The sequence below is a fragment of the Lithobates pipiens genome, unplaced genomic scaffold (assembly GCF_037356315.1).
Source record: "Lithobates pipiens isolate NorthernLeopardFrog02 unplaced genomic scaffold, aLitPip1_a1.2 Scaffold_8, whole genome shotgun sequence".
NCBI lineage: Eukaryota > Metazoa > Chordata > Amphibia > Anura > Ranidae > Lithobates > Lithobates pipiens.
Genome location: NW_027507903.1, coordinates 542,386,848 through 542,411,105, shown reverse-complemented (window position 1 = coordinate 542,411,105; position 24,258 = coordinate 542,386,848). Strand labels below are relative to the sequence as shown.

Sequence of the window (24,258 nt, the reverse complement as noted above, 5' to 3'; positions counted from 1 at the left end):
AAGTGCAAACTTAATATGTGGTCACTTATGTGAACTTCAAAATTATCCAAAAATTAATTAAAGTGCTTTAAGTGCTAAAAGTGTTTGCTATTGGTGCTCAAATTGCTAGATATAAATACCAAAACAAAAGTTCATGTAGATAATCCCTACACAAACCTTAATTACACATTGACATCACATATTATATGGTATATGGTCTTCATGCAATCAATGATAAAGTGCTCTTTTGCATAAAGGCGTCAGAAGATCAAACAAAAATGTAAAGGTGCCAAAAATATCAATCAGCAGCAATATTAGTCAAAGATTGAACTTTTCCACATAAGAAAGGTGCCAAAATATCAATCAGCAGCAATATCAGTCAAAGATTGAACTTTTCCATAAACAGAAAAACTTGTTCGTCTCATTGGGAGCGCCACTACTATCTGCAAACAGCTCCTATTTACTCTATTGTATTGCAGTACTTATTAGCATCACTCGTTGATCTCCTGATTTTAATGCATAATTCCCCCTCACTTCATATGCAAATCATTCCACCGAACATGCAAAAAACACAAAGACTCCAATCGTGTTACACTGTGAATACACGTTGTTTGCTGCTGCTTTTAAATGCTTCTACTCACAAACCAATGATCTGTGCACGTCTCTAATAGAGCATCAGGTGAGCACTCCTCCTCACAGCCTTCCCGTGCAACCAAAGGCTTTACGTCACTTGGCTCCTCCTCCTGACGCCACGGAGTACTGGCCACTAGGCTCACTAAAGTTTTGTATCTCCTTGTATCTCCTGATCAGACTGGCTTCATGTTGGCCAAGGGTACAGATATCAATTTGAGAAGGGTATATAATCACACTGAGCTTCATTCAGACTTGCCAGACAATAGAGCTATGGTCTTTTTAGCTTTAGAAAAAGCATTAGATTCATTGAACTGGACCTATATGCAGACAGTACTGTTCAAAATGGGGTTTGGCAAAGTTTTCTCCAGTGGATAAAATTACTATATGACAAACTGGTAATGGCTATCAAAACAGGGGCAGATTGTTAGAATATTTTATAGTTGGCCGTGGTACTAGACAGGGCTGCCCCTTGTCAACGGGGATTTTTGCCTTAATGATGGAGCCCATAGTCATTGCGCTTAGGAACCTCCTCTGCAGTGAGTGGCTTACAAGTGGGTAGTTTAACTATCTGATGTCCTGGTACTATTGTTATGCCTTGTACACACGGTCGGAAATTCCGACAACAAAATCCATCAGATTTTTTTCCGACGGATTTTGTGCCAAACTTGTCTTGCATACACGTGATCATACAAAGTTGGCGGACAATCCGATCATTCAGAATGTGGTGACGTTCGTTGCATACGACTACGTAGAGGCTAGTAGCCAATAGCTTTGGTCTCGTAATTTAATCTGAGCATGCGTGGCACTTTGTCCATCGGAATTCTCTATAAACAATCGGAAAAAATCAGATCGGATTTTTTTGTCGTAAAATTTTAGATCCAGCTCTCAAATTATTTCCATTGGAATTTCCGACGGAAAAAGTCTGATAGAGCCCACACTCGATCGGATTTTCTGACAATATAATCCGATCAAACCTTTTCCGTCAGAATTTCCGATCATGTGTACAGGGCATTAGAGGACTCAGGTGCATCCTTAACCTCTGCATTGACTATTTTGAACCGGGTGGTGTCTTTTTATGGTTTAAGGGTTAATTGACACAAGTCGAAAATCCTTCCTCTCAATGAGGGGCAGCCCGCACCTACGAATCTCCCTCTGCAATGGGCTAGCAATGTGAAATACTTGGGGCTGCATATTACCAATACTCTATCTGATTTTATCAGGCTAAACATTTCCCCTCTCATCACCGACTTTAAACAGTGTATTAATGCATGGAGAAATCTTCTCTTGTCCTTGATAGGCAAAATTTATTTAAGTAAGATGAACTTCCTTCCCTTACTACTCTATATAATTAGAAATTCCCCAGTGTGGATCCCTAAAGCCATTTTTACCCTGTTCCACAGCCTGGTCTCAGATTTTCTGTGGCGGGGGGTACGCCCAGAATTAAGAGAACAATTTTGCAGCAGCCTTGGAAAGAGGGGGGCCTGGCCAAAGTTTCTGGTCAGCTGATATTTGCACATAGGTGGTGGACTAGTCCCTATGACAATGTGGCAGTTGCCCTAGAAGCAGCAATAATGTGCTCTTATGAGGCATTAGTATGACCATCTCTATGCATTCAGTTTTGCAGGCCTAGAAGGTAACTCATGGCACTGCATTTGTAGGTCTTTTTTCTCCGTTGCCCCATACACCACAGTGGAAGAACCCCAACTTGGCGCATTTCTTTGGATTTGAAGAGCCAGTAGTTTGGACTAGATTTGGAGTTAAGAAAATTGTAGATAATGGTACCACAGTATCAATCTCCCCCTCAGGTTTAGAGACCGTGCTGGGAGATGAAGACCTGGTTAAATGTCAGTTCTGTATAAATATATTTTTCCTGAGACCACCAAAGTACTTAGTGCTTGTAGGGCCAAGTGGGTGACAGGTGTATCGTATTTGGATGAGAAGGATTAGGAGGAAACATGGGAAGCTCCGTTCACTAGGCTAATATCAGTTAGAAACCACTTTATCCATTATAAATTCTTGCATCATAGTTACTTGACACCTGCTATGTTAGGAAAGATCTTTAGCGCTGTCCCCTCCTCTTTCTGGTAGCGCTGCACTGCTGCCAGAGCAGATTTTATGCATATTTTTTGTAATTGTCCTGCCATCAAAATATATTGGTCCCAAGCACTTAAATGCATTGAGCTGGTTACAACTATCTCAATTAGTCCCTCTGTGAAAACCTGTCTGTTGGGCTCGGTTGAGGGTCTAGCCTCCATTAGACTAGTCCCTCAACCAATCAGTCTCAAAACACAAGGATTGCTGCTGACGTCACTTCCAGGATCCTTGTGTTTTGAGACTGTGATTGCGGGCTGGTCTGTCAGTTCCCTTGGAGCTCCCTGACGGTTTTCCCGTTGGCATCCCCCTGGACCCCCCATGCTACTGGACACACACAGCCTAAAGAACTTGTATATGCCAGTGACCACTGCCTTCATGCCGGACCACCTACATGGATATTAATGATATGCTCTGCCAGTCTACATATGTTGTAAGTGTTTTTAACCCTTTTTGGGGAAATTAAACAGCTTTTAATTCTAGACTTAGAGGCGCCTTTTCTTTGTTTTTCGGTTACTCCCCTGCTGTACTATTCTAGATAGCAAATAATCCATGGAAAAGACTACTGCTCCCACTATTGAATATTGGAAGGTATTGGTTAATAGAGTTGCTCCACTCTATAAAGCTACCTATATTAGTAGGGGAGTACCACATAAGTTTGATTAGGTATGGGGGATGGGTTGACTCTCCTTATACGGTTTCAGATTGAGGGAATGGTATGTGTCTGGTCATTGCCTCAACTGACCTAAATTTTATTTTTTTAATCACATTACACTGCAGACTCTTCAGGGAATAGAATTGTAATGGATCCTATGATTTGTGAGTACATGCTCAGGGGGTTGTGGGGAGGTATGATAATCCTGTGTACTCCTAAGCCCTTGTACACATGGTCGGAGATTCCGACAACGAAATCCATCGGAGTAATTCCGACGGATTAATTCCGGAAGAGGTCCGGAAGTGATGTTGCATACACACGGTCGGACTAAATTGTCAGAAAATCCGATTGTACATAACGTGATGACGTTATTTCGTTATGACGGGACTACGTTCAGGCTAGTAGCCAATAGCTTTGGTCTAGGAATTTGATCTGAGCATGCGTGGCACTTTGTCCGTCGGAGTAGGCTACACATGATCGGAGTATGTCCGATAGGAGTATTTTGTCTGAAAATTTTACCGGCAAGTTGGAAAACTTGGTCCGTCGGATATTCCGACGGAAACAGTCCGATGCAGACCACACACAGTCGGAATATCCGACAAAACGGTCCGATAGGACACATTCCGTCGGCATCTCCGACCGTGTGTACAAGGGCTTAAAGGTAGAGGGTGCTGTACTATCTGCAGGCAAGCTGCTGTCATAGTGTTTTTCTTTCTTTTCTATATGTGGTTTTTGTATCTTTTCTTTTTTTTACATGTACCGGCCTGTGGTATTTTGTGTATGCAGGCAGTCTTGGTTTTTGTAATGTTTGTTGAAAAGAAGTTAAATATATAAAAGATAAACTGCTAACACTTAAGAATTTGTCTCATCCATCTTGATGCACTTCAAGGATTGCTGCCTTAGCCAGCTGTAAAATGCATCATAAAATGAAAAGGTTCTGCACAATCACATTAAGCACTGGAGATTTTATTGGAATTAACAGGCAGAGTTTAGCAGTATTTCACGGCATGTATTGATGTCTTTTACACAGAAGTACTTACACAGAAGTACTTACTCATAAGGCTAATTTCAATACAGATGACAGCCTGAATAAACAGAATTTACCAACCAACTGGCTGAAAACCCCGGTTTTAAAGTTTTAACACCATTCTAATGCATTGATGATTCCTAACATAAATTATACAATCCCAAATAAACAGATTCATATCTGAGAGATGAAATTGCCCATGTACTAGATTACACAATGCAGATGGTGTAGACCAGCTATTCTCAACCAGGGTTTCTTCAGAGGTTGCAAGGGGTTCCTTGGGCTGTGGGTGACTGACCTCCTGTTTGATAATCCTAGGACCATTCCCAACTTAGCAGAGCTAGCAGCTTGACACCAATGGCCCTGTCTATAAGAGTTGTATTCTTCCTACTGACTGCCAATGTAAGGAAAATTTTCCCCATAGAACCACTATGAATTGGTTTTAATTTAATAAGGGTTCTGTGAAACCTAAAAACGATTTTAGGGGTTCCTCTGCGAGTGCCAGAAAGCTGGAGCAGTGAACGTAAGCTTGGAAACACAGGAATCCTTCCAGTGGCAATATGGAGTCAGGTCACAAGCTATGTTTGGCAGAAGCCAGACAGGTACAGAATCATGATCAAGTTCAAGGTCAGGGACAGGCAGGAGCCATCAACGTGGCAGTGAGGTACCAAGTCAGGAGGCAGAACTGTGGCCAGAAGTCCAAGCCAAGGTCTATAACACAGGCATAACAGGCAGAGGTGATCCAAAGAGAGTTGTCATGTGTAGCCAGGTCAGTAACAAGGTAAGCAGGCTTTGAGGAACTCGTAATGCAGGAACCAGAGCTGAAGACAATCTAGCAAGGAAGCCAGGCAGAGTTCAGGTTTGAATAGCCCCTTGGTCACCAGGCCTGTGCGTGGTTTTGTGCATGTGCATTCTTGCTGCACAACTTGTAAAGCTATGCTCACAACCCTGCACATGCACATAGAAATGAGCACCTGCTGCACCAGAATTAGCACTTACTGCACATGGTTTCTGACAGTAGATAGAATTAAAAATAGTTTGTGTTGATTGAGAAAGTTTAGTTCCAGTTTACATTGCAAGGAAACTTTCAACATTTTTTTTTTGACCCTCACTATGCTAATCTTACCCACCCAACTGAATATAAACAGTCAGCTTTAATATATCCTATCTATATTTACAATATAAAAAGTCTATATAAATGGTAAATCAAGCCTAACCAAGAAATCCAAGAACTATGGAGTGGCCAAACTGGCCCAGGTTAGAAGTGGTAGACTACTCCTTGCTTCGTCATATTTCTTTCTTATATAACCCTGAAAGGATTTGATTAAGGACTTTTATCTGACAGAAAATAGTTATCTTGTCATATACAGTGTAAAAAGTAGAGTCAGCTATACCCATGTATAATTAATGTGACCACCTTTCCCTTCCGTTTACAGGAATGTACCAACAAATGCTGTGATGCCACCACCTGCAAACTCAAACAGGGTGCTCAGTGTGCAGAGGGAGAATGTTGCCAAGATTGCCAGGTAACACTCAGATTTCATATTCAAATAAGGAAAAACAATGTTCTGGAACCTGAAAAATAGAGGAGCAGAGTGAGAGAGGGGAGATGGGTAGAAAGGCAAACTTTAGCATTAAATAACATGCCATCTTTTTATTTATTTTGTTTGTAGAGTTTTGTGGAAAACATACTGGTCCACACTTCTACTTTGCAAAAGTTTAAATAAGGAGTGCTGGGCCCTTGGGTAGAGGGTTTGGAAGGGTGTCCTGGTATTTTTTCACAGATCTAGTTCAATTGTTTCTTTGGCAGATCCCTATATATACAGGATCCATACAGGTGGTCATTGTCGAACTCTTCAAAGATGAGAAATGACTGAAGACCAACCTACTACTCAGTGTCTAGAATGGACTTTATTAGATGTGGCAGTCAACAAATGAAAGGCAGTATATTTCAGAAGCTAAAACTCTCCACTGCTAAAACGTTGGCATGTATGGGAAATATAAATGTCTCATCACAAATAACATTGAAAATAGTCCAGACTTTAAAACTACCACCGCCCTGATGAAGTAAGGTGTTTGTAGCTCCCGAAATGCGTTGATTTTCTTTTGTTTCCTGCTATGTCTAAAAAAGTATATTCTAGACATTAACTGATGGGTTGGCACTTATCATTCATCTTCACACATCGTTTTTTTTTTTTTTATCACACTAGAATGTCCTTGTCTACATTTTGAAAACCACTAACCATTGCTAAGTGTGCAGACTGTGCTCAGTCTGCATGTTTGACCTCCTAGTTAGCCAGCTTAAGTCCACCATCAATTTACTAATATGTACTTTCAATGGCTTCTGCAGATTCTGCTAATATGTTCTAAGAATGGAGGAGGCAGACCTTTTACTCACCCACCCATCCTACATTCATAGATCGTTTTTTATTGATAGAAGCTATAGTACTGTGTCTATAAATAGAGGAGGAAGGCATAAAGGGCAGACATAGTCGGCACTCTTGAAGAGTGTCTATAAGTCCCTTTTAACACCCGCAGCACTGGAAGATTATGGCTGTGGTGCTGGTGGGGAATCATAGGACTTTGGATTTCAACTAATACAGCAGTCAGCAGTATAAGGAGAAACATTGCACTGACTTTTTAAGTTTTGACTAAACTTAAGCTTTTGATAACCACAGTCTGGATGTCACTTTGGATCTTACAGAAATATACACCATAAAAAGTGTGAGGTGGAGCATCAGAGTTCCAAAGGTTCAATATCTGCTTTTATTTAAAGTGTAACCGGTGTCAATGCGTTTTGGGGAGTCTCAAGAGCTCCCTTCCTGAAGGCTTTGAAAGGGATAAATAGAGCAGCACAACCTTGGATGCTAAACAAGTGACTTGAACAGGCAAACACACTTGCAATAATTCCTAATATAGATGATCAACTCCCTGCCCATACTCCTGTCATTTCAGAAAAAGATTGTAAGTCCTGATGAAGGGGTTTTTACTGCTGACCAGGGCCCCATTACAGAGATTTACCCTAACTTCCTGTCTTGCTGACAACATTTTACCACATAGGAATAGAGGTGAATTCTTCAGCAGCCACACAAACAGAAATAAAAATGCTTTTCTTTAGTAGAGTAGGCACGGTAGAACCCTTGCTCAGATTTTCATTTCGGTCTCTGTCGCAGATTTTCGCTCATTTCCTTTCTCATGAAACCAACAGAAAGGCTGGAGTTCTAGGGTTTTTCAGCTTCACACACACTTTAAGCAATCATTTTTAACTAGCAAATAATTTTTAATAGGTGCCTTATCCATATCACATTATATTATAGTATACAGTATTCAGCATGACAATGACATTTCCACTGGTATCTCTGTGAACTGTGATAATATCAACCATCACAATAAAATTATTAATGTTGTGGTTTACATTTTGCCTGAGATTTGGATTTTTTGGTAGCGGTAAGTTCAGATGATGGGAAATTGTTTCAGGGAATACCACACTTTTAAATGCTGCTATAGTAAAGAGGAATCCCCAGCTAAAGCCTTTTCTAAAACCAAAACCTCCTGAAATGTCAATCTCCTGGTCTAGTGCTGTCCTCACCGGTTCCTCCTGCCAAACTTCACATCACTACTATTGCCTTACTGGTTCCCCCTGCCAACCTCCACATCACGACTTTACCTTCTTTGTTTCCTACCACCATCCTCCACATCACTACTATGCCTTTACCACTTCCTCTCACCAACCTTCACATCACTACTACTGTATGTCCTCACTGGTTCCTCTCATTAACCATAGAATTACTACTATGCGCTCACTGGTTCCTCCCACCAATCTCCTTTTCACTTCCATACCCCCAATGATTCCTCTGTCAAACTCCATGTAGCAAGGTCTCCGGCCTCCTTCAGTCTAATGTGAACCTCCAGAGCCAAGGATACTGTAGCTGACATCCTTCTGTATGTAGTGGGTTGTGAGGCATAGTGGGTGCAAGATGGAAGTTATTGGGCGCCAGACACTTCTTGAATGCAAAAGAGATGTTTATTTCTCTTACAAAATTTATGGGGGGAAAGAGGGTTAAGGCCAGGACATCCTTGAGAGCAGTTGCAAGTTCAATTAGCAGACTCTGAGACTTCAATAAGAGGGCAGCCGTGCAGGGAAAGTCCTCAAGAAGCCACTTCTGCACGTGCAGGAATGCTGACTCCTATGGCAACAGTCTTTAACAGTTCCTAACACAAAGCGTAACAGTTCTTTCACCTTCACTACAACTTCTCCTTGTTGTTCTCCAGTGGAGATGAGCCAAACACCCCCCACCCCCCATTCGGTTCGCACCAGAACATGCGAACAGGCAAAAAATTAGTTTGAACACGCGAACACCGTTAAAGTCTATGGGACACGAACATGAATAATCAAAAGTGCTAATTTTAAAGGTTTATATGCATGGTATTGTCATAAAAAATGTTTGGGGACCTGAGTCCTGCCCCAGGGGACATGTATCAATGCAAAAATAAGTAATTTAAAACTACTCGTGGCTATAATGAATTGTCGGTCCGCAATACACATAAAAGTTCATTGATAAAAACGGCATGGGGATTTCCCCACAGGGGAATCCCGAACCGAAATAAAAAAAAATGCTTGGGGGTCACCCTGAATTCCATACCAGGCCCTTCAAGTCTGGTATGGATATTAAGGGGAACTACGCGCCAATTAATAAAAAAAATGGTGTGGGGGTCCCCCCAAAAATCCATACCAGACCCTTATCTCAGCACAAAACCTGGCAGGCCGCAGGAAAAGAGGGGGGGACAAGAGAGCGCCCCCCCCTCCTGAAATGTACCAGGCCACATGCCCTCAATATTGGAAGGGTGCTTTGAGGTAGCCCCTCAAAGCACCTTGTCCCCATGTTGATGGGGAGAAGGGCCTCATCCCCACAACCCTTACCTGGTGGTTGGGGGGGGGGTCTGCAGGTGGGGGGCTTATCAGAATCTAGAAGCCCCCTTTAACAAGGGGACCCCCAGATCCCGTCCCCCCCTGTGTGAATTGGTAATTGGGTAAATGTACCCCTACCATTTCACAAAAAAAAGTGACAAAAAAGTTAAGACAAAAGACAGTTTTTGACAAGTCCTTTATTAAATTCTTCTTCTTTGCGCTTCTTCTTTCATCTGCTTTCTTCTGGTCTTCCTTCGGTGTTGTTCTTCTTCGCCATCTTCTTCTCCATCTTCTTCTTCGCCATCTTCTTCTCCTTCATCTTCTTCTCCTTCATCTTCTTCTCCTTCATCTTCTTCTTCCTCTGCTCTTCTCGTCCCACATCTTGCTTCGGCTTCTTCTCCATGCCGTCTGCACGATCCACCTCTGTGGGAGTTTTCAGCAGTGTGACGCTCCGCTTCTTCTGACAGTTCTTAATTAATGGAGGGCGGGGTCATCGGGTGGTTCGAACATAAAGCTCATCCCTGTTCTCCAGCACACTGAGCTCCTAGTCTCTCACTAGACCCTCTGATTCACTGCCACTGAATCCCTTCAGCTCCTTCAATCTTCATGGTGGTATCTTCCTCAAGCGCCACCCCCTTTCTGCTGGGTCAATAGCTTGGAACTCGAGATACTTCTCAATCTTCACCCCGCTGGCCTGCTCTGTCCCTGGCTTGGCACACAAGGCTGCTCAGCAAGCGTCACCTCCGCTGGCTGGGTCCCTGACTTAATCACCGCCTGAAGTTTCCCGATTCTCCACTGTGCCCATTCGGTGAGACTACTGCTCTGGTACTTGCTTCAGTTACTCACTGTGGTCCCTGATAATAAGTTGGTTGGTCCCTTAGTGGTGACAGCTTCCCCTCTACCTCCGACCACGACATGTTCTCGAACCGTCACTTTTGGTTGGACTGCAAGCCGCAATCCCAACCCTGCGCTGCTCTCTTGCTTTTGGATAGGCCCTCAGACAGCCTAGCTGCCAGATGCCCCCGGAATAGGCCCTATCTCCGGCCTAGCAGCCTGGGGCAATATGACACACATCCATCCAGGCAGCTGTCCAGGTGGCACAGAACATAGATCACCTGACTCCACCCGAATATATAGGTTCTCCCAGCAGGCCAAGGGATTCAAGAAAACCCCATTGACTGAAATATCCCACATACCCATAACCTGACCTTGTGTTGTCCTTCTCAAATCTAGTACCACCAAGCACCCGGCTACCTAGTGATAGAAGAGAAGAGTGCAACAAGGCCAAACTTAGGGAGAAATCAATAGATCTCTAACAATCAACCAGGGTAACTACTCTTGGAAAGTAAATTTGTGAGGAGCATTCCTGACTAAACTCTAGGGTGCTACATCCATGTCACTATTGTGCCCTCATTGATTCCTCCCGTGACCTCCCTGTCACAACTATGCCTTCACCAGTTCCTCCCACCAACCTCCATGTCAATACTATGTCTTCAGTGGTTACTTTCTCCAACTTCCATATCATTAATATGCCCTCTCTGATCTTCCCTTACAAGACATAGGATTGACATGGCGGTCAACAGGAGTGGTATTCAGGATCAGGAAATCGAAATTTTCAGTTTCAATAGAAATTTCAGCTAGGGATTTCTCTTCATGAGAAAGGCATTCCAAGTTGGGGAGGCACAATTTTTTACAGGTTGTTGGTTTATGAGTGTTTTTACTTATGTGAGAGGGCCATTTTAACCCTTTACCTAAACCAGGGTTAGGCAACTTTAACCATTTCCCATGCCGCGTATTGTAATATGACGGCCTCAGAAACACTCGGTCCTGCCAGGCGGGCGTCATATGACATCCTTGGCTTCTTGGCGGTCTAGGGAGTGTGCCCACACCCACTGCGTCACTCAAGAGTTGATGCACATGCCTGGCTCAATGTCCGCCGGGCACCCGCGATTGCTGGTCACATAGCAGGAACGTGGATCTGTGTGTGTAAACACACAGATCCACATCCTGTCAGGGGAGAGGAAACAGATTGTGTGTTCCTAGTATATAGGAACACTGATCGGTCACCTCCCCCAGTCAGTACCCCCCCCCCCACAGTTAGAATCACTCCCTAGGTAACACATTTAACCCTTTGATCGCCCCCTAGTGTTAACCCCTTCCATGCCAGTGACATTTATACAGTAATCAGTGCATAGCACTGATCGCTGTATAATTGTCAGTGGTCCCAAAATAGTGTCAAAAGTGTCCGATATGTCCACCGCAATGTCACAGTCCTGACAAAAATCGCAGATCGCCGCCATTACTAGTGAAAAAAAAAGGAATAAAAATGACAAAAACATATGCCCTATTTTGTAGACGCTATAACTTTTGCGCAAACCAATCAATATACACTTATTGTGATTTTTTTTTTTATCAATATAAAAAGAATATATATCGGCCTAAACTGAGGAAGAAATTATTATTATTTTTTTTAAATTGGGGATATTTATTATAGCAAAAAGTAAAAAATTGTTTTAGTTTTAATAAATTTCAAAATTGTCACTCTTTTTTTGTTAGCGCAAAAAATAAAAACCGTAGAGGTAATCAAATACCACCAAAAGAAAGCTCTATTTGTGGGGAAAAATTATCAAAATTTCATATAGGTCAAGCATTGTATGACTGCGCAATTGTCATTCAAAATGTTACAGTGCTGAAAGCTGAAAATTGGCCTGGGAAGGAAGGGGGTGAAATTGAAGTGGTTAAAGAGGTGGAGATCTACCTGAACACCATGGGAGATGTCAAACATCACTGGGCACAGTGTCCCCTCCCCAGATCTGATTTAAATCTCTAATTGCCATACTACCGTGTTGCAATCACGTTCACTGCACGGCAATCATGGTGTTAAATCAGGTGGCAAGGGGGCAACATATCACCTCCTCACCACTTGTCAAAAACACTGGGATGGCTTTTTTGAAAGGAGCAGCAGTGCAGCACTTGTTTAATTGAGCTGTTTTCAGAAAGTGCACCAAACCCACAGGATATAATAGCAGGTACACAGCACTGTACCCACGGTGTGGGTAAACCGCAGCACATCAGTGAGGAAGCAGGCTTATACTATTATGCCCAGTGTATTGCTTCACACTGAACTGAAGATCTCTTCTTTCCTGCTACTGGCACCACTCTGGAGGGATAAGAGGTGCAGTTGGTATCACTTCGTGTTGGACAGTAGTCCACACTACAGAGAAGGCATCGGCTTTTGTGGCTCTTGCTCCCTACTACAGCTCCAACTTTGCAAGTAGTCCCTCTGCATTGCACTGTTTGATGCTCCGGAATGGCAGGTTACCTATCCGCAATCTACTGGTAGATTGTAATCTATAGTTTGCTATGCCCCGACCTAAACCAACCCTACCACTAAACCCAAAACCAGGTACCCACAAACCACCCCCAAAAAAAGCTTTATCTAAAAGTGATACAGAAGGGGGGGGGGGGGGGGTGAGAAGTGGAAAAGTGCCCATTTTGGGTGAATTTCTGCTTCAATATAAACACTGACAGAACCTTATAAGCTATCTTTGCTACAGCTTTCACCTAATCCTAAGTAGATGGCATTTGCAATGAAAAAACACCCAACAAGCTGTGTATTTATGTAATATGCCATGCTAAATGTAAGAACATCAATCTTATCTAATGCATCAAATCATATACTGTATAGCCCCAGTTGCAATAATACATAACGTGTACCACATGTGAACAAATTGACACTGATTGTCAAATTACATACAGCCAAAACAATCTCTGTAGTCAGACTGCTGACTCTGCCATGTAGATTTGGCCCTTGAATTATGCAGGCACCATTGGATAGAAGGTAAATAAGCCACAGTTCAAGGGACGCCTAGAATGACTACTTTGAAAAATGAATACCAAGTGATGTGGACTATGTACCTTTCACTTTGTCCTATTAATAAGCCTTTCAGTATTGCAAGTATACACGTAGATAGTGGGATTTCAGACGGTTGTTGGGACACAGATCTGCTGGGAATCCCATAAATGAATCACATTTCCACCTTGTGGAACAAGCGGGAGATATATGAGGGTGAATGTGGGTTCACACTAATTTCTTCCAGATCTCATATGCCATTAATGTTATGGAAAGTGTAATTTTCCTTTAACATACTTTAATTTCATTACCTAGATGTTATACTGTACATTTTTTTGGGTGAAGCCAACCTTCATATGTGGCAGTGTGCTTTTGCACTATTATCTTTTCATTAGTTCACTGGACGATGGAGTCTCTGCTGTATAGTTGTGCTCCTAGACATACAGTATGACCTGCAGACATAAATCATTTGATTTATATAATGGTGTCTCCCCACAGCTAAAGACTGCAGGATCCGTGTGTAGACCAGCTAAACATGAATGTGACTTGTCAGATATGTGTGATGGAAAATCTCCTATGTGTCCCTCTGACCGCTTCCAGGCCAATGGAGTGCCCTGTTTGAAAGGAGAAGGTTACTGCTACAATGGAAAATGCCCCACTCTCCAAGGTCAATGTAAGAGATACTGGGGGCCAGGTAACAAACATTTCTAATCCTTTACACTATCTATAAAGTATCTTTCTTTTATAATAACAGGTGATTGTGAATACAGTATCAGTACAAGCTCACATTGAAAAATACACAATGAAAAAAATATTATTTTCTGCTTCCTTCCTAACTTTGAGATGAGAAGAAAGGGGAAACTGTAAACTCTAGACAGGCAGATAAAAGTGCTCTACAACTGCATATATTAATAAGATCTGTAATTCTGTTGAGCCACACTTTAAATTCACCCCCCCCCCCCCTTTATAATGGACAGCATAGCTAGATGCCTGACCTCACTTTTCTTTAACTGCAGTACAGTTTGGTCAAGAACCTACTGTGGTCTGTGACTGGACAGCGAACAAGCAGAAGCACACTGAGGAAGACATTACTCTCTTCATCAAGATCTTTATATTTAGTTTATGATCAATATACAGTAAATGTCAGTCCACTGCCCCAAATACTTACCTTTCTCCAGGAAAAGGGTTCTCTGGTGGTCAATGAGTTGCTGTGCCATTGCCACTTCTGCCTCTGCTGTGGCTGGGTTCTATGTGAGACAGAGACACTGAGGGGTTTCTAAGCTCTAATCAATGCCTTACAGAATACATCCACCTATATGTAACCTAGAGGTGAAATGTCAGTGAGGCCAGAGGCATAACTAGAACCTTCGGGGCCCCAGTGCAAGAAACCATAAAGGGCACCACTCATCGCCAGGGCCCTTTCCATCGGTCATGGGGCCCTTCCATTGATCCAGCTGCCCTTTCCTCTGGTCCCGGGCATTCCTTCCGAACCTGGGGCCCTTCCCAACTGATACCGTGGCCTTTACTTTCATTGTGAGGCCCTTTATAAGTCCTGATTTACACTGCCCATGACAGATCAAAATGCATTCATTTCAATGGGTGCTGTGTTAATCAATGCGACTCAAGTCGCAGAAACAAAAAAAAGGTTCCTGCATTACTTGAGACTTTGGTGCAATTTGAGTGCCATAGACTGCAATTTTAAATAACAAGAGTCGCAAGCAAGCCTCAAGGAAATTGCAAGCAAGTCACAAATAAATCGCAAGCAAGTTGCACAACATTGGAGTTGCAGCAGTGTGAACCGAACCTTAAGGTCCCTCAGGGAGGACCCCCCCCCCCCCCCCGGCCATGGTGCCAAACGCCCTTTCCCAGTCACAAATGCAACCTTTGCGACCCAGGTAGTTCCTCCAAGTGAGGCTATTTTTAATGGCAAAAGTAAGGGGTGCTGGCAGACCTAAAGGCTTTCAGGTAGCCTTAAAGCTAAGCTACAGGCAAGCAGCTCAATAAATATGTGTATATCTGTCCATCCAGTCCAGAAATCTGCACAGCTCTCACCAACAGCACAGCTCTGTCTAGCAGGGATAGGAACCTGATCTTCCATTTCTGAACTTTTACTTACAGGTCTTCTCCCCTCCCTGTGACTGAACAGTAAAAGGAGAAGCAGCAGGCTAATGAGCTCATCCCTTTGTTCTCTTCTGTGCAAAATAAGGCAAAGTGCACCTATCCGTTTTGCTGCCCTTAGGTTGCAAACCTTAGCCTCCCTCCCCAGATTCATACTTACCATACCAACATGATTGCAGCCTCCAGAGTTTGTGTATATTCCTGTCCAGTCCTCAGTGCACTGGCTACACCTGCACAGTGGCTTTCCATGGAATTCTTTACAACCATCTTACTGCCCTTGGAGATGATTCCATAGAATGCAGTGGGAATCCACTGAGCAGGTATGACCAGCAAACTGAGGATTGGCAGAAAAAAGTAAACAAACCCTGTGGGCACAATTGCAAAGTAAGCATACATCTTAAGAGGGGCACTAGGTTAGCACTGCATTTGGCAAAAAAATGGTAAATGCACTTTGTTTTAAAGAGCACCTATTTTTTTTTAACAAAATATTTTTGCATTCCATTTGTGTTTTACAGTTCTCAGGGTCAAGTGCTCTAATAGACACTGGGAAATAGTAATTAAAAAAGTAGGTGTATGTGACCATAATTCCCCTACATGTAATTAAAAGCAGGTTTAAATAATTCAAATATATATGAACCTCTGCATCCCTTGCCACCCTTCCAATGTGATTAGGATGTGCTTTAATTCCTCAGCCACCGGATGGTGCTGTGTATATAGCAAGTATATTGCTAGTAGTGTCATAGGATAAAACCATATTTAGGAGAAGCTAAGAATGATAGAGTTTATACAACTTTCTCATATAGCTATTTCATTCAGTTATTTGCTATTTTACAATTACGTTTTTAATATTGTACCATCCATTTTACCTTACAGCATGCATATTACATTAAAGCATATGTAAACCCAAGAATGAAAATGTCTTGCAGCTTAACAGTCCTTATATGTGGTGACTGTATTGTTTTTTTTCAGGTTTTTCTTTGTTTTTACCTGGTGATGTACAATTGTACAAATGCAACAATTTAGAAATTGGATGAAAGGTTTAGCACTGGGAAACACTTTTTGAAAGATAAAAAGTGCATTTTATATACAACAATATGGATCTGACCAAAATGAGGGACAAATAAGGGGTAAAGAGGGACAAATCCAGATCAGAGGCTCCAAATCAGGGACAGTCCCTCGAAATCAGGGACAGTTGGGAGCTATGTACTATATCTATGCAGGAGCAGTGCTGTTACCCTTGGGCAGCACTACAGAACATCTCCCCCTCTTCTTTTCCATAACACAGAGGGAGGGGTTCTGAGTATCAACATCAGTTTTAAACAGTTTAAATGCTGATTTTTTTTTTATAATGTTTAAGTGATTTTTTTGTGTATGTACCCCTCTACATTAGAGTCGGTTGTAGCAGATGATTCTTGCTGTAATACAATGAAGACAAGTTTTTATTGTGAGGAATCTGGAGCTGACTGTACATCTAGGTAAGTGTAAATTGGAGACTAATCAGCTAATCAGATATCAGACATATTACAAGCCAAGTTTGCTAACAACTAATGCAGTAAGCCCCATACGGCAGCATGCTGAACCACATGATATATTTTTAACAGTTCTCAGCAGCCTTCCAGTGGGTGCTTAGCTTGTATCCACTATTAGGCCATCCACATACGATTCGAATCTTGCCCAGTTGAGCAGGAACTGTCTGAGATTCGAACCTTTAATGGGCTGGCTGAATGTACCAAGCTGATTTATCGATCAACTTGGGTAAAACCAACCTGCCAGATTTTCTTGTGATTATAGTTATAGCTGCTAGCAATAATCTCACACAGCAGTCCTGCTGACCTCCATGTCAAGCCTATGTCTTGTAGGGGAGGACCAGAGAGGATATAGTATAGATGTGGAGGTTGGAGAGAGTAACCACTGAAGACATAGTATTGACATGGAGGTTGGTGGGAAGAACCGATGAAGCCATAGTTGTGACATGGAGGTTATGTGAGGAATCAGTGAGGGGAATGACTAACCTCTGCGGGCACGGTGAACCATGTCAGGGATGTGGCCTGGACAGAGTCTAGGCTGAGGCTGCTTCCATTCTTTGCATGAGGGTTTTATGTGATGTGTGGCTCCTGAGATTTATTTTCCGTCTTCATTAACTTCAAAGGAGCTGAGACTAGCTCTTTCCCTGTCTGCATTACCAGCGGTTGTCAGCACATAAGGACCTACAGAGTCTGAAGCAGCACCCTTAATTTCTTTGTATGGGGTCATAGAAATGACATGGAGGTTGACAGAGGATCCAGTGAATGCATGGGAGTGACAAAGAGGTTGATGGGAGGAACCAGTGAGTGTTAATTATTGATGTAATGGTCAGTGAGAGGAACCAGTGAAGCAATAGTAGTGATGTGAAGGTTGGCAGGAGGTCCCGATGAGGACATAGTAGTGATGTGGAGGTTGGTGGGAGGAACCAATGAGAGTATAGTAGTGATGTGGAGGTTGGTGGGAGGAACCCGTGAGGCAATAGTAGTGATATGGAGGTTGGCAGGAGGTACCAGTGAGGGCATAGCAGTGATGTGGAGGTTGGTGGGATGAATGAGTGAGAGTATAGTAGCAGGGCAGTCTTTAATATTGTCTGGACCCTGGGCAAACATTTTCTTGGGCCCCCTTTTCCATGCAATTTCACTTTTCAAATGCTTTGTAGAATAGAATAAATAGCAGATAAACTTAAAATCAGTTTCCTGAAGCAGATCAGGCAGCGATTGCGATTGGTTGCCTGAGTTTCAGAGTTGCAGTGTATCATTACTGCTCACTGACTGGCTGCTAGAGGTTACAGCACACATTATGGCTCACTGTTTATTTTCTAGAGGTTACAGCATATGTCTTCTGCTTGTTGATTGGTTGCTAGAGATTACTGTATATCAATACTGCTCACTGATTGATTGCTAGAGGTTACTGGACATCTATACCACTCACTAATTGGTTGTTAGCGGTTACTGCACATTATTACTGCTCACTGATTGGTTCCTAGAGGTTACTTCAGATCCCTAACGCTCAATGATTGGTTGCAAGAGGTTAGTGCACAGCATTACTGCTCACTGATTGGCTGCTAAAGGTTACAGCACATCATCTCTCCTTACTGCCTGCACACTATGGACTGGGGAGGTGAGGGGACTCATAAATAGACAGAAAACCTCTAGGAATCAGAGGACTCCTGAGATCAGTGGCAATGCTGGGGGAGGGGGGTGGGATCAGTGGCAATGCTGGGGGGGGGGGGTTGATGGAATCAGTGGTAGTGGTGGGGGGGGGTGGGATTAGTTAGAAAGCAGTATACTGTGGCAAATTCTGAATCATGTAGAACAAAGCTGGAGATTGCTGGCAAGTATATAGTGGGGGATTCTACCAATGTAATGGGGAATGTACAATGACCACCAAAGTGAGGGGGGATTTACACTGACCATCAATGTGTGGGGAATTTGCACTGAGCACCATGTAAGGAGGAATTTTATGCCACCCACTAATAGAAAAGAGGCATTTCTACACTGACACCAATGTAATAAGAGCATTTACACCAACCACCAGTGTAAGGGGGGATATACAATGACCTCTATGTAAGGGAGAATTTACACTGACAACCATTGTCAAGGAGATTTGTACTGACCACCAATATAAAGTGACACTTCTACACGACCACCAGTTTAAGGGGGGGTTTACACTGGTGACCAATGTAAAGGGGCATTTACACTGACCATCAGTGTAAGGGCAATTCTGCATTTACCACCAATGTAAGGGGAAATGTACAATGATCACCAATGCTATGAAGAATTTACACTAGCAACCAATGTAATGGGGGATTTTACATCAACAGCCAATAAAGGGGGATTTCTACACTGGCAACCAATGTAAGCGGGATTTACACTCACCACCAATTTAAAGGGGGCTTCTACATGGACCACCAATGTAAAGGAGGTTTCAAAACTGATCACAAATGCAAGTTTGTATACAATTACCAATACAAAGGGCAGCACAGTGGTGTAGTGGTTAGCACTCTCACCTGGCAGTAAAAAGGGTCGCTGGTTCAAATCCCAACCACGACACTACCTGCATGGAGTTTGTATGTTCTCCCTGTGCCTGCGTGGGTTTCCTCTGGGTACTCCGGTTTCCTCCCACACTCCAAAGACATGCAGGTAGGTTAATTGGCTTGTGTCCAATAAATTGGCCCTAGTATATGAATGGATTGTGGGCTCCTTGAGGGTAGGGACCGATGTGAGTGGGAAATGTACAAGAATAGACACTCACTCAGGTTGAACTGGATGGACTGGTGTCTTTTGAATAAATATATTTATTATATATATAAATATATATATATATATACAGCCTCCTACATATATATCCACTGCATTCTAGTCTAGCCAAGCCTATACCTGATTGTAGGCCATTCCTGGTGAAATTTTTCTAGTAAACCTCAGGCAGTGTTTTGCTAATCCAATTTTACAGCATGGAAGGCCACCAAGGAAAGGCAGATGCTCACAGGCCACTAAAAGAGGGCAAGCAGGCTCTGTGTCTACAGCCAACAGTGCTGGTCGTGGACTCGGTGCATCCTCAGCACGTGGCCGTAGGGTACGCTTGTCCTTTTTTTTGACAGCTGGCCGTGTTGAGCCACAACATGCAGAAGAGTTTTTTAGAGCGGATCACAAAGCCATCCTCATCCTCCTCATCCTCTGTCACCCAGGCTAAGATAAGTTTGGCTGCCAATGCAGATGCCAAAGCGGACTATTCCATTGGCTCAATGGCATCAGTCACTCCTTCCCTAGCCCCACCATCATGTCCTGAGGAGTCCCCTGAACTGTTTGACCACAGTGTCCTGTACATGCTGCAGGAGGATGCGCAGTGTTTTGAAGGCTCCAATAATGGTACCCAGGCTGATGATGAAGGCCCCTCTCTCTGGGCATGAGTCCAGAGAGAGGGGGTGCCCAAGAAGGACAAGAAACAGGACGGTCAGCGGTAAGGTGCATATTACTACTGACTCATGGTCCAGCAGGCATGGACAGGGACATTACCTTTCTTTCACAGCCCACTAGGTTACCCTGCTGGTAGCTGGGAAGGATGTAGGACAGGGTGCAGTAATGTTGGAGCTTGTTCCACCACCATGCCTCCAAAATGTTGGTAGCGGTGATTCTGCCACACCTCTCTCCTCTTCTTCTTCCTCTACAGCCTCTTCCTGTGCAGACCTGACTTCGGAACCAGCAGTGCTCCGTAGGCGTTCTAGGGGCTACGCAAGCACTGAGGCAAAAAGATGCCACGCAGTGCTTGAGTTGGTCTGCTTAGGGGACAGGAGCCACACTGGGGCAGAGATTCTGGCAGCTCTGAAGGGGCAGGCTCAGAGGTGGTTGATGTCATGCCACCTTCAGGCAGGAATGGTGGTTTTCGACAATGGCACCAACCTCCTCTGCGCTCTCCAACAGGGACACTTCACCCATGTTCCCTGTTTGGCTCACGTCCTTAATTTGGTGGTGCATCGGTTGTTGTGCAGGTACCCAGGCTTACAGGATCTCCTGAGGCAGGGCAAGAAAGTCTGTGGGCCTTTCCGCCAGTCATATAATGCCAGTGCTCGTCTGGCTGACCTTCAAAAGAAAATCAACCTGCCCAAGAACCACCACATCTGTGACATGCCCACCAGGTGGAACTCAACGTTGGCAATGCTGCAGCGGCTGCACATGCAGCAGAGGGCCAGCAATGAGTAGCTGTTTGAGTATGGCACCAGGACAGGGTCAGTGGAGCTTGGCTTTTTTTTGCCATGTCAGTGGCTAATGATCAAGGATGCATGCACTGTCTTGTCACCATTTGAGGAGGCCATGAGGACGGTGAGCAGTGACAGTGCATGCATCAGTGATACTGTCCCTCTTGTCTTCCTTTTTGAGCACACACTGTGTGGAATAATGGACAGGGGCAGGACTTCCTTACCTCTCAAGGCGCCTTTTATCCAGACAGTATTCCTACAGGCCTGCCTATGACACAGGAAGAGGAGGAGGATGAGGATTGTGTCAGCATGGAGGTGGAGCCTGGCACTCAGCATCAGCAGCAGTCTTCGAGGGATTGTCTTCAGTTCCCAGAAACCCATGGACTTGTATGTGGCTGGGAGGAGGTGGCTGCGGATCATGTCGTCCTTAGTGACCCAGAGGACTCCAGACCGAATGCCTCAGCAAACCTACGCTGCATGGCCTCCCTGATCCTGCAAAGCCTGTGAAAGGACCCTCGGATTCGTGGTATCAAGGAGAGGGATCAGTACTGGCTGGCAACCCTTCTTGATCCACGTTACAAGGGTAAGGTTGCAGAACTTATCCAGCCTTCTCAGAGGGAGCAGATGATGAAACCTCTTCGGGAGGCCTTGCAGAAAGGTTTGTGCAATGTGTTTCCAGAGCCTGGGGGGTTGCAATTTCCTGGTCCTCCTGGACAATGTGTTGCTGAGGCTTCGGTCAGTCACAGAAGAAGCGATGGAGAAGGTGGCCATCTGACCGATGCGTTCAGACAATTTTTTAGTCCACAGCTTCATGGTCTAATCGCTTCCAGCAACCATCTCCAGCATCTGATTTACATGATGCAGGAATACCTTGGGGAATGATCAGACTTGGAGACCTTTCCAACCGAAAATACACTGGGTTACTGGGTCTTGAGGATGGATCACTGGCCAGAGCTTGTACAGTATGCAATTGAGCTACTGGCCTGTCCTGCATCCAGCATTCTATCTGAATGCACATTTAGTGCTGCTGGAGGCTTTGTAACTGATCACAGAGTACGCCTGTCCACAGACTCGGTTGATCGGCTCACCTTCATAAAAATGAATCAGTCTTGGATCACCAGCTACCAAGCACCTGATACTGATGTAACCGCTAAAGTTTTTTTATGAATGTGAGATCCCTTGAAGCCTGCCTATGCTGATGCTGAGTGACTATCCTGCTATGCTGAGTGACTATCCTGTCATGCTGAGTGACTATCCTATTCCTCCTCAATGTTCATGTTGATAGCTTCTAAGAACATTTTTGGTTCTGAGCACCGCCACCAGTGCCTAAAGCCCAATTTTTCTGCCCCTGTTTAACATGGGTGCATAATTATAATTTTTGCTGTAATATTTTTCAGCAGGGCTCGTTCCTACACTCAACTAGAGTATCTGTGAGGGGTTGCAGTGTTGTGGCACCAGTGCCTAAAGCCCAATTTGTCTGCCCCTGTTCAACAGGGGCGCGTAATTACAATTTCTGCTGTAATATTTCGCAGCAGGGCACGTTCCTGTGCTCAACTAGAGTATCTGTGAGGGACTGCAGTGTTATGGCATCAGCACCAGTGCCTAAAGCCCAATTTTTCTGCCCCTGTTTAATAGGGGCGTGTAATTACAATTTTTGCTGTAATATTTTGCAGCAGGGCTAGTTTCTGGGCTCAACAACAGAATCTGTGAGGGGTTACAGTGTTGTGGCACCACCACCAACACCACCACTGTCTTAGACCCAATTTGTCTGCCCCTGTTTAACAGGGGTGTGCAATTACAATTTTTGATCTAATATTTCACAGCAGGGCCCATTTCTGCGCCCACAAAGAGTAACTGTGAGGGCTTACAGTGTTGTGGCAACACTATCACACCACCACCAAAGGCCCAATTTTTCTGACCCCGTTCAACAGGGGCATGTAATTACAATTTTTGATCTAATATTTCACAGCACGGCCTGTTCCTGCACCAACCGAGAGTAACTGTGTGGGCTTACAGTGTTGTGGCAACACCACCAACCACTAACAAAGACCCAATTTTTCTGATCCTGTTCAACAAGGGCATGTAATTACAATTTTTGATATAATATTTCACAGCAGGGCTGGATCCAGCGCCCACCAAGAGTAACAGTGTGGGCTTACAGTGTTATGGCAACACCACCACACCGCCACCAAAATCCCAATTTTTCTGACCCTGTTCAACAGGGGCATGTAATTACAATTCTTGATATAATATTTCACAGCAGGGCCCGTTCCAGCGCCCACTAAGAATAACTGTGAGGGCTAACAGTGTTCTGGTACCACCAACACCTAAGGCCCAAATTTCTGCAGAGTATATAGGGCAGGCCATATAGTATATAGAGGCGGTCCCCTACTTTCAAACATCCAACTTACAGACGACTCCTACTTACAAACGGAGGGAGACAACAGGAAGTGAGAGGAAATTCTCTCCTGTAAGAGTTAATATGGGAAAAAAGTGTCTCCGCTGATGCTTTATTATCACCAATCATTGTTTCGCTAAAAACCCCAAATTTTTAAAATCCAATTGTCATTGTGACAGAAAGTGAGGTGAAATTTTCTGAACAGGGTCACAGACAGCAAAACAAATACAAGACTCAAAGGTCCTGGTAATGGGCTGGGGGGTTACCTATGCCATTTTTCTCAATAATTTTCATCCATATTGCCGGGATCCAACATTACATTACAGCCGCAAGCAGTTTTAAATTACTTTTATTCCTTTAGAAATTTAATTTTGTGCAGGGACTGTTCTAAACATGGGAAACATGTGCCACTTTACAGGCATACTATAGACACCTCCCAGGTATGATATTTAAAGGAATACTTCACTTTAATTTTTTCACTTTAAGCATCATTAAATTCACTGCTCCCGAAAAAAATTCAGTTTTTAAAACTTTCTTTTGCATTGATACATGTCCCCTGGGGCAGGACCCTTTTTAGGACAATAACTTGTATATTAGCCTTTAAAAATCTGACTTTTTATTTCTCACGTTCGAGTCCCATAGACTTTAATGGTGTTCGAATGTTCGCTCAAACTTTCGGTCCGTTTGTATGTTCTGGATGCAAACCGAACCGGGGGGTGTTCGGTTCATCCCTAGTTGGCAGGAGGAAGCAGTGAGGTAATAGTAGTGATGTGGAGGTTGGCAGGAGGAACCGGTAGGGGCAGTACTAGACCAGAAGATCAACATTCTAGAAGGTTTTGGTTTTAGAAAAAACTTTATCTGGGGATTCTCTTCAGC

The 24,258-nt window shown here is 43.7% G+C and overlaps 1 protein-coding gene across 2 annotated transcripts in view; it reads left to right on the top strand.

Annotated features, from left to right (window-relative positions):
• LOC143960813 (zinc metalloproteinase-disintegrin-like VLAIP-B) overlaps positions 1 to 24,258 on the top strand; it is a 127,275-nt gene that overhangs the window by 58,349 nt on the left and 44,668 nt on the right. For both annotated transcript variants that reach the window (XM_077469735.1, XM_077469734.1), the window contains exons 14-16: positions 5,822 to 5,911; positions 13,646 to 13,841; positions 16,656 to 16,740. In XM_077469735.1, coding sequence (XP_077325861.1) covers positions 5,822 to 5,911; positions 13,646 to 13,841; positions 16,656 to 16,740 — 371 coding nt within the window. The remainder of the gene's footprint in view (positions 1 to 5,821; positions 5,912 to 13,645; positions 13,842 to 16,655; positions 16,741 to 24,258) is intronic.